Source organism: Bemisia tabaci, unplaced genomic scaffold (genome assembly GCF_918797505.1).
Source record: "Bemisia tabaci unplaced genomic scaffold, PGI_BMITA_v3".
Lineage (NCBI taxonomy): Eukaryota > Metazoa > Arthropoda > Insecta > Hemiptera > Aleyrodidae > Bemisia > Bemisia tabaci.
In genome coordinates this window covers 28,246-39,182 of record NW_027311793.1, presented here as the reverse complement: position 1 = coordinate 39,182, position 10,937 = coordinate 28,246, and the positions used below count along the sequence as shown (strand labels likewise).

Sequence of the window (10,937 nt, the reverse complement as noted above, 5' to 3'; positions counted from 1 at the left end):
TCTTTTTCCGTTCCGGGTCCGACATAATGAAGTCGCAAAATAAATGAGATCTGATAACAGCGCAGGATCGTTGATGAGCTGAGAAACAACCGATTTAATATTCGTTGATCTGAAAAATTCTCCTACTAACATTCAGAAGGGACATCGTCGGAGTTGCCGCATCTGTGTTTCTTGACTTCTGAGTTTTCTCAACGTAATTTTGGGCATGAAGGGAAGGAGAGGAGCGGAGGGCTTGCTTTTCTTACAGCCTCTCTGAATTTAAAAAATCTTTTGAATGACGTCATTGTCGCAACGATTTCTAAATTTGATCTAAACTTTGATCAAAGAGTACAAAATTTGTTCGTCCGAAAAAAAAAAAAAAAAAAAAAAAAAACACTGAAGCATCAGTTTTTCCATTTTTCCTTGCGAAAAATCAACAGCGCAACAACACGCATCTCAATAACTGACATTGTTGCAAAATTTCCTTACATACCTACTCTGCAGGGCACAGGGTGTCCCAAAAGTCCGTATACCCCCCCCCCCCCCAAGACATTGAATCACGCACCCCCCCCCCCCCCACACACTTTTAAAATTGTCATTAACCGAGCTATTTTGACGAAACTTGGGGAATGAATCTAGGTCAAAGAGAACTACTTACTTTTTGGCATATCCAAAATCAGAGAGGCGGTGGCCCGCGCCTCTAATTTTTTTTCTAATGGCAACCCCCTCCTTTGACACCTATCCTCTTTTGACTCCTTTGACATCTATACCTTCCGCGCAACCTAAGACAACCGAGAAAAAAACCTGGTACGGGTGATCTAGAACATCCTGTAAAACAATCATGCGAGGGGAAAAAAGTAGGTGACTGGAAATTTGCAACGTCGCAAACCGAGGTACAAGGTTTTATCATTACTATGTTCCACAAGTACCTACTTGAGTAGAGTCCTTCAGAGTGGCAAAATCTCATGAAAAACAAAAACTTAAAATTTCACGTGAAATATTTCATGATCCAGTTTATGAAATATATTGAAAAATACCGGTTCCTTTACCATGTTTCTCAAAGTGTAAAATTTGTGACTTTCTTCTGTTTTTGTATGTTTGAGTAAGGGTTGCATACTCTAGCCCCTGAAAAATATGAAATACTTCACTGCCTCGTGAAATTTCATGAAATATTTTACTGCCTCGTGAAATTTCATGAAATATTTTACTGCCACGTGAAACTTCTTGTAATATTCCACTGAAATTTCCAAACTTTCACTTCTTTCTCCTCTGGTTCTATTGCTTGGCTGGTTAAGAAAATGCGTTCTATTTGACCAATTTGACCGTCTTTTTGTAGGAGAAGTTTTTTTTCAGCGCTCAACGTCAACGGTCAACGTTGTTGGAGGTGAACGAACAGTCGATAACTTCCGTTCAAATTCTAAAAATTTCCCGCCCCGAAGTAAGTAAATTAATTGAAGTTTTAGAGAACGCTAGACGGCTAAAAATGCTAGAATATCCTGCATTAAAGTTGCGAATCAGCAGCCTCTCTCTCTCTCTTCAGAGGAAATAAAAATAAGAATAAAAATTTGATTATTATCCAAGCCAAAATGTGAAGATGATATCCGGAAGTTGAGGGTTTCACCATTTGTCAAGTTGGTTGCATTTGCTTCCGTCTAGCCTAGGCTCAAGGCTGACTGAACTTTTGACTCGACTTTCCAGTTATTTTTTAGTTTTCTCGTTTCTCCATGAAATCAGTGATGTTATCATAGCGCAGCAGGTAATTAGCATTTTGTTTTCATGTTCTCTTCTATTATAACAATACCAATGCTCTCTTTGGACTCGATGTCACATTACTTTCACCTCAACTGTCTGATTTATAGGTTATGCTTTCATCAACAAAGCCATTCTTCATCCTTGAAGCAATCTCCCAAATATTGCTAGACTTTGTTTTTGCAGGAAATAAAAGCAACATAAAGTACACTCAATGATAAATTCCAGTCAATGCACCATCTAAGATTGTGGTAGATCATCCCAATGCCATCAGGTACCCTCCAGTCACCAATGTGTTACCAATGATGCGTTAGTAATTTTCCATTGGTAGAATTTGCCATTCATCGCACCGCACACTTTTCCCCTATTTTCTTGAAGATAGAATGTCCATATTGTAGACGTGAAAACGCTCTTAGAAGCTGCAGTAACGAAATTTTCCAGCATGAGAACCTTATATTTGATGGTATAGTTGAAGTATGTTTTCTCTTTTTTGTTGCTACCTTCCTGCTTTGATCGTGTCTCTTCCATCCAATTTTCCCTCTAATTTACAAGCCTTACCAAACCATTTAGTATAGTTAATGCTCTCTGGGTCTCTTTGCTTTTTAACTTGCTCTCTGCATTGTATTCTGAATTGAATTTCGCCTTGAAAACGAGAGGTTTCCTGCCTACCAGCAAGTCATGACAACCTAAAGATTAGATCCTGCTCTCAAATGTGAAACAATTTTCCTGTAATTTGCTCCTCTGCATATTCCACTCCTCTGCTATTACTTTCTCCAGTATCTTTTGCTTTAAGATCTGAAGATATACGTCTACCTTGATTATTTTCTGCCTTTTCTAAATTTTACCAGAAAACGTAAGTAGGTTTGATCCACCCTTGAATTGATAATGGATCTATTATTGACACTTTCAATAACCTCCCGTATATTTGCTAACAGTATGCATGTACAGAACCATCATCCCCTCGCATGGAGTATAAAATTCTCTTTTACCAATTTGAATTGTTTCATGAGAATCACCGAAGCATCTATATTGAAGATCACAGATCACTCAAGTCCACACTTTTGCTAAGTAACTCACTAAGTCCTTTGAAAGCTTGGTGCTAATCTCTAGAATAGTCATTTTATTTTAGAGTTTTTCTTGGCAGACCTTGATTGACCCCTTCACTGAAAATTCAGTCAAGAGTAGGTGACAGATAAGTTGATATTCAAGGTATTCCTCACCCTGTATGTGCCTGCCAAGTTTTGGGCTGTTTCAGCCTGTAAAGTTTTTTCAATTCAAGGTAGAAATTGTGAGAGGATTCTAAAGTAAATTTGGTGTGCTTGAAAGTGCTACTGTTGTCATGTATATCTGTTCAATGGGCTGTGTAGGTAATTTGGTAAGTAACATACAGAACAGGAATATGTAGAATCAGAGCTCTAGCAGTTCTGCCAGGCAGGCTGTTTTAACAGCATAGCCTTGTGAGTGAATATTGATGGTATTGAGTGCAGGGATGGTTTACTTCAAAGAATTTGCCACATAGTCCCGAGTCTGAAAATAATTGGCAGTGATACCCATTATTTAAAATCAGCTGTACTGTTTCATGTGAGCCGGGAGGTTGGTGGGGCGAAAAGTTCTGGCATTGCATGAAGAACAATTTAATCTTATTTTTTCAATCGTTGTGTGCCTCGCTTAACTGGGGTTGTTATTAATCTGTCAGAAAAATTAGAGCGAAAATTTCTCAAACTTACTGATGCCCCTAGTGCGCTTCTGATTGTACACGTATACGTACATGAAAATTTATGGCTTTTGTTAATGTGCAACATCCCTAAGCAAAGGATGCGTAATTAAAGGTGGAAGGCTCTGTATTTTAACTGGAATTTTTTCACAAGTTCCTTGTAATCTCATTCTTGTAATATTTTGCAGCCTGAAGGCAACTGATGGTTTACCAAATTCATACGCATCTTGTGTGGTCTAGTCTTGAAGTAAAATTTGACCACCCCTTTGTTCGAATTCCCCTCCCCCCTTACTTACTCCCTGGACTTTACTGAAATTATTTTATCAAATCAAATTTATGTAATTCTCAGTTTCCTCATGCTGTATGTTTCCTTTTTTCTTTTCAGTTTTGAATTTAAATGATAAGTACAAGTTTTTATCTTGTAGTTATAGCAGAAATCATGACAAGACACATTGCGAGTGCAAGCTAGTCGATATACGTTGAAAATGAAACGTAATCGTGCAAAAGGTATGGTCTCTTTATTTATTTGTTTTTAAAGTTCTCTATTTTTGTCTTGAAAGACTCAAGTGACGCATTAAACACCTACTAACCCCCCCTGTATGAATAAAAGTGTAATGAAGCATTGAGTACACTTGTTAAAATATTTGAAAATACTAGAATTTAAGTTTTACAGGGTAGGGTTCTATCAACTAAAGGGGTAGGGTTAAATCAATTCTTTTTTAAATACATTTTCAAGTATTTCTTCTCAAAAAATGTTTCCCCTAAGCCAAATTTTGCAGTTCACACTCTTTAAAATCGGATACTAGTTTTGAATTGTTGTTGATTGAGTTTAAAGGTTTTAAATGTATTAAAAATATGGCCTCTTTTATTCACTTTTTTTAAATTGAGTCATGTTTAATTTTAAGTTTTTGCTGTGCATTCACCAGGATCTTAAAAGTATCTTTTTTTTTTTTTCATTTTTGCTGCTCATGCATACCTGTTTTGTAGAGAGTTTGTTTCACAAATAAATTGCCATGACACTCTCTTGGTAACCTTCAGAAATGTCAATGGCAGATAAAGTATGAAAGAAACATATGTTTTTCAATGTTATGCAGCTTTCTTTAGTTACCAAGGAACAGTTTGTTCAGAGAAACTAAAGCTGTAATGATTCTAGAAATTTCTCACTCTGAGTGTCTCACTTTTCACGTGATTTAAGAATCTAGTTTTTGCTACACTGCTAAAAATACCATGAAAATGCATGAATTTGTAAAACAGAAACTCATATCAAGTGAAATTCTGAACAAAAATCAAATTTTGTGTTAATGAGTTTTTCTAAATTTTTAAAGTCGCATCAATAACCTGGCAAACTATTTTTAAGTCTGATACTGATGCCAAGTTCTACAAATTTTAATTTTGAAAGGATTGTGGCCGTTAGAGCTTCAAACTCTCCGTTTTGTGAACGTTCAATAACTCTTTATTCTCTGTAGATTAAATACTTTTCTTTCAAATTGTTGACATTCACTAATTGCAGGAGATTTTACTTTCTCTCTCATTCTTGAATTTTCATGTAAATGTGAGTGCTGCTTTTCGAATTCTGGTCCAATTTACCTGTAATTCTATTCTCACTAACTGTTTTAAGACCCTTTTTGGAATTTCAACTTTCAAGTCTGTAATCAATTTTAAAATATGTTTCACTACTCAAGAATCGCAAAACAATAAACATAGGTACGCACAAAATAAAAATGTAGGTATGTCATTTTTTATGACCATTAAGAATTTCACCCCTTCAAATTTCTTCTACTTAAAAATTAAATATCTTTATGTCTTACTTTCCCACTTTGCATCAATTTGGCGCCAAAGAATCATATTAATTCAAATAACCAATATTTTAGTTCTGAAGACAGGAGAAATATTTATTTTTTCTATAGCCACAGATGAAAAGTAGAAATGAACCGTAGTGTGTTAGTGCATGAGAAAGATACCACTTTCTCAAAGAAGTAGCATAAGCAACTTTCCAGTTAGTCTCTTTCCTGAAAAGCAGCTCTGCTTCCTTCTTTTAGAGAACTGAAAAGAAAATTCAGGAAATGAACGGGGGAGGGAGGGGACTTTGATTGCTTTCACAAAAAAAAACTTCGGGGCGTATTCCAGCACTTTCAGCACCCCTGTTAGAGTCTCTCTAATATTCAGATTAAGCACTTTTTATCCTCTAAAATCTCGTAACCCTTTGACTTTTTTTTTTTCTCACAGGTGTGTCGAATTCTGTCGACTACCACAGCTGCAGCGAGCTAGAAACGGGGACTTACATTAAACTGACCTGTGATAATCGTGAAAGAACCCAGTCTCCTTCCTCAACAAATTTCAAATTTCCGCCCCCTCCACGGCTGCGAATCCCAGCATCCTCAAGTGCGAGCCGACTGCCATCTGCATCGGCCCTATGCTACCAGACTGTCTCAGATTTTGAGACCAACTCGGACACAAGCCAGTCGGACTCCAACACAGAGGTTGTGAAAAGGTCATCGCCCATTCCTATAAGAGGGTATCAGTCTGATGGTAGTCCAGTTCAGTATTCCATTCCCAAAACCCTGCCGCCTATTGGAGTGTTTTGGGATATTGAAAACTGCCAGGTAGGTAATTTACATAAAAATAATAATCAATTCCAGTAGTTCAATTTTTTGCCAGTGGAATATTTGAAGACAGCTTACGGATTCGCAGATAGACAGTAGGAATAGAAATTCTCCAGCCTCCACTCTCTCTTTTATTAATGAGATTTCAAAATTTTCTGGATTGAAATAAAAGCATAAGTACCTATTGGGACTAGTTAGCTCCTTCATGTATTCTGCTGTAGTCAAACATTTGTTTGAATCTGAATGATCAAAAAATTTGTGGTATCGGTTGAAGCATGAAGGTATAACACCATGATGGTGTGTTATAAGCTTCAGATCGGTCATAGTCAGGGAAAATTTGAAATAGTCGGAGGCAAAATTGGGTCTGGGAAACTGGGAAAAGTGAAGACATAAGAGCAAAATGACCCAAAACTCATAGTAAAATTGCTTTCACAGAAATGATGAGCTTTTGCACATCACATCACATAGTTTTAGATCGTTGCCTGGTTGGATCAGTAAATCCTGAAATTACTCTATCATTATCCATCATCATGCACGGTCTCAATACAAGAAAATTCCGGAAAAATAAAAAATTTTAATTTTTCAGTGCACTTCCTTGCACTTAAATTGTTTCCTGTAAAGCATTTCGGATCTTATGAGGCTCCATCCTAAGTCATCAGGAAACTGCTGGAAAGCTGGAAAAGTCTAGAAATTCCAATTCTAAATGTCTGTGGCAATACATAGGACTGAACAATTGAGTCATAAATAGATCCTCAGCCTCCTGATTCACATAAAATATTTAGTCATGAGTCTCATCAAATACACTAATTATATGTTTTAGATGTATGTAAATCACTTTCATGCTTCTTGGTAAATTTCAGGTTCCTAGAGGTCGTTCAGCGGTTGCAGTTGCTCAAGCTATTCGTGATAAATTTTTCAGTGGCTACAGAGAAGCTGAGTTTTTAGTTGTTTGTGATGTCAAGAAAGAAAATGCTCAAGTCATCCAAGAACTCAATGATGCACAGGTAAGTCACTACTAATTGAAGCCCCTTTCTTTGTTGATGTTTTCTGTCCTGTCCTCTTCTTGCTCTGATTTTTTCTTAACACACTTAAAACACAGTTGGCAAAATAATGCAGTCCTAGGGTTGACGAGACTAATGAAATTGTTTGATCTCAATCCTGATAACAGGACAGGTGCATCAATGCATATTGTCTCTCGGAAACTAATATTAGGATGTATTGATACAGAAGCTAAGTAAGTGCAGATGATGATATTAGAAAGGAACTATCTATTAAAAGGATAAATTTTACTCGAGTATTGGAATCTGTATGCTAGCTTGGGCCAACTTCAATGCTCAGGCGCTGTCACAAATAGGGGACTTAGCTGAAAGAAGGCTTAACCTAACAAGCTGGAGGTAGAAAATTTTCTCTGAAGCTTCCACATACAGAGACTCAACTCAAGTGACGTTTTATGAAGTGAAAATTGCATTGTGTCAAAAGAAGCTATCTGTAGGAAAGGAATAAAAAACCCAAATGACCCTAGCTTTCAAGGGAGTCTTAGTGGTTTTTGCAATGTTCTTCATTTCTCGTGCCCTGCAGGTCAATTCTCTTCCTCTTTCCCTATATTTTCTCTATTGAACATACTATTATACTGATGTCTATTTCAAAACTTTCATTCTTTTGCCGTAAAACCTCTTTACTGTTTTTTACTTGGTGTAAAAAGAGTTTTTGCTCACAAAAAAGTGTACCACCCTCAGATATTCCCACTAATTTTAAACCCTAGGTAAACTAAATCGAACAAGTCAATCATGAAACTCTCAGAGTAAAATTGTCTAAGATGCTCTTTATCTTTTTCTTACTGCAGTAACATAATGATAAATAATGTGGTATCAATCTGATGATCAATGAAACTTCAATAGAAATTGTGTCTCATTTTTTGTATTGGATCATCTTTTTCTTTTTTTTTCAGGTAAATTTAATTCATGTTAGTTCAACAAGTAAAAATGCAGCTGACGAGAAATTGCGGCAGTCAATCAGACGATTTGCAGATATTCATGGGTCTCCTGCTGCCATCATTCTTATCTCAGGCGATATCAATTTTGCCGCAGATTTATGTGATTTAAGACATAGGTGAGTTGGTTAACAAGCCACATAATATATTCATGTGATTTAAAAATGCATGTGAGTCTGTATTAATCCCAGTAATAATATGACATAAGTTGGGCAAGTATTAGTAAGAAGTATGATGTAAGGAAGGCAAATGACCACATTGCTGAAAAAGTTGAAATTGAAGGATTGGTAGTGCTCTGCCTAATGGAGTGTTCTACCGATATTTAAGTGCAAGAAATGCCTTAAACGTTACATCATAGAGGAATTATGGTGGCTTGAAGTTTGTAGTTCCAAAAAATTAGTTCTCAGAAACAATTATGTGAAGTTTTTTTGTTCTTTTGTGGCTCATGATTGTTAGGTTAAAATGCAAGTTTGCTCCTATGTTGACTTCAGAATAATCTCAAATGCTTGCTATTCAGCTTTTAAGATCGTAAGAAGTATTTATTGTTGAAAACTCAATTTTAAAAATTTTGCTGCATCTCGACAGATGAACCAAATTCTGGGAAACGTTTATTGTCATACATTTAAATAGTTCCAATGGAACATATTCATATAAAAACAAAACAGGTTACAGTGGCCTAGAAAACAGAGCACTTTTGTGTACCCCCTGAGTTGTCAATTTGTAAATAAATCTGTGTTTTTTCTATTTCTCATTGTAATCTTGCTTGAGGTTTTTAAATTTTTTTCTCCCTCCTATCTTAACTTGTTCAATACCTATCAGTGCTTTCACTAGTCTAGCATGCAATAGATGGTGTGAGACCCTCAGTCCCAACTCAGGATACTCATGTAAATTATTTTTTTTTTCCAGGAAAAAAATTCATGTTATATTGTTACATAATGAAGTTTGTTCAGAGAATTTAATGTTGTGTGCTACAGAAAATCATAGTTTTAAAGCTTTGACAGAGACTCTGCCATTGCGGGGAGCCCTTAAGGTACGTCTTTTACGCATACTAATACTTCTTTTCTCGTTAATTTGGAGGTACTAAAATCATATAACATAATGTTTTATGATGTATGTAGCTTCAGAGTTCCTAAGTAATGATAAATGCTAATTTTCTAAGAAACGGCTTGAATCAACAGGGTTGAGGGTGAGAGGCAGATAGAGATTCTCTCTGTTGACAGAAAAAATTTCCTGGAAATTAAATTTACAACCGCAGCTGCGAAACCATCATTTTCAAAGATATGTTTTCCCCCATAAAAATCTTCAGTGTCACTGCATTTTTGAAAGCATTTCTATAATCTGAGCTCCACGAGTTCCTGTCCTCTAGAACTTACAGCTGTGGTGTCCAAATTGCCAGTTTATGTAACAAAAATGACCCTCCTGTTCATGGTGAAATGATAATTTTATTAGCTTGCATTTTCTCAGTGTTAAAACTTGCTCATTTATAATTGAAAGTATCATTTCTTATTAAAACCAGCAAATGAAAATTCTGCAATTTTTCAAAGGTTAAGAAGCACGAAGACTAAAAACCATTTATTTTCTTTTCTTACCAGAAGTTTACAAGTTATAATGAATATTCCAATGAATATTGTAATTGTTATTGTATGGAAATTGAATACTGTGAGGTAAAAAAATGTTAAACTCCAGAGTAAGAAATTGAACTTGAAACCCACGTAACGTTCAATTTTTCTAAAATCTATGATCAGTAATTCTTTTTTCTGTTCTAAATTCTTGATATTTTTCCCTTATGTATACTGATTTTCAAATTCATTATGTTTTTCCTTAGAATGGCAATCAGCCAGTTGAAGTTTTGGTTTCAAACTTACCGTTGGGTCAAGATGCTGCTAGAATCAGAAATAGATTAAAGAGGTTATCAGAGAATTGCGGGGGTCGCGTTGGCCTAGTCATTGATCACACCACCAAAATTCGCTTTCCCTCTATGGAATTCGCCCTTCGGTAAGTACCTTAATCTTTCGTTTTGTTTAAAGGTGGATCGGTATAATTGGGAAACTGACATTTTTCAGCGATTGCAGGTTACAGAAAAAAGTGAAGTAAGCCACATCAGATATTGTTCAAATTGTACAAGTTCATCATTTTTAAGGAAGAAAACCAGCTTTAACCAATAAAATTTTCCCTCCTGCTTAGCGTATGGTTTAGCTATCGGGAAGCTCAGTTATATTAGTCCAAGAAAAATAAAAATACCGTCGCTCTCTAGTTTCATGAGTAGAGAAAATTCCCAATGTGCAAAATGCAAATGCACTCAGAGCTTCACAATCTGCGTGAGAAATTAGCGGTTTTTGAGCTTCCTGCTTCAAAAAGGATACTTCAACACAGGTGAATATTCTGTTAGAGGAGTCGTTCGAGCGTCAGCAATATTCATCATGGCCGACGCCAATTCGCCAAAACACGTGTGGTCGGACAAGATAACACCTGAACAGGGTTAGACCAGATAACAATCGGCGTATTTACGTTCATATTTTCCTCGCCTGCCTTGATTGACCCTGAACTCTCCTCGACTTACGCGGGAACTGCGGAAGCGTCGGCCATGATGAATATTGCCGACGATGGAGCGACTCCAACTAAATGTTCACCTGTGCCGTAGTATTGTTTTTGAAGCAGGAAACTCCAAAAAACGCAAATTTCTTACGCAGATTGTGAAGATATGAGAGCATTTCAGAATTTGCCGATGTGCCCATTGTGATTTTTGAGGCATTACTATAGGAAACAACTCTTATTTTTGCTCTGGCAAAAGTTTTCAACAGGCCCATTCTAATAGATTCAATCCAACGTTGGAATCTCCAGTCAGTGATCATTTTATTGTAACCCGGAAAAGTCAGGGAATTGTATCTTGCAGCCATCCCTC

The 10,937-nt window shown here is 36.4% G+C and overlaps 1 protein-coding gene across 1 annotated transcript; it reads left to right on the top strand.

Annotated features, from left to right (window-relative positions):
• Positions 1 to 1,582: 1,582 nt before the first annotated feature.
• Positions 1,583 to 10,049, top strand: LOC140225930 (meiosis regulator and mRNA stability factor 1-like). The gene is made up of 7 exons (XM_072305972.1): positions 1,583 to 1,735; positions 3,828 to 3,949; positions 5,669 to 6,045; positions 6,906 to 7,049; positions 7,994 to 8,154; positions 8,942 to 9,065; positions 9,861 to 10,049. Exons 2-7 carry the CDS (start codon positions 3,928 to 3,930, stop codon positions 10,032 to 10,034), a joined length of 1,002 nt encoding a protein of 333 aa, XP_072162073.1. The 5' UTR covers positions 1,583 to 1,735; positions 3,828 to 3,927; the 3' UTR covers positions 10,035 to 10,049.
• Positions 10,050 to 10,937: the final 888 nt, after the last annotated feature.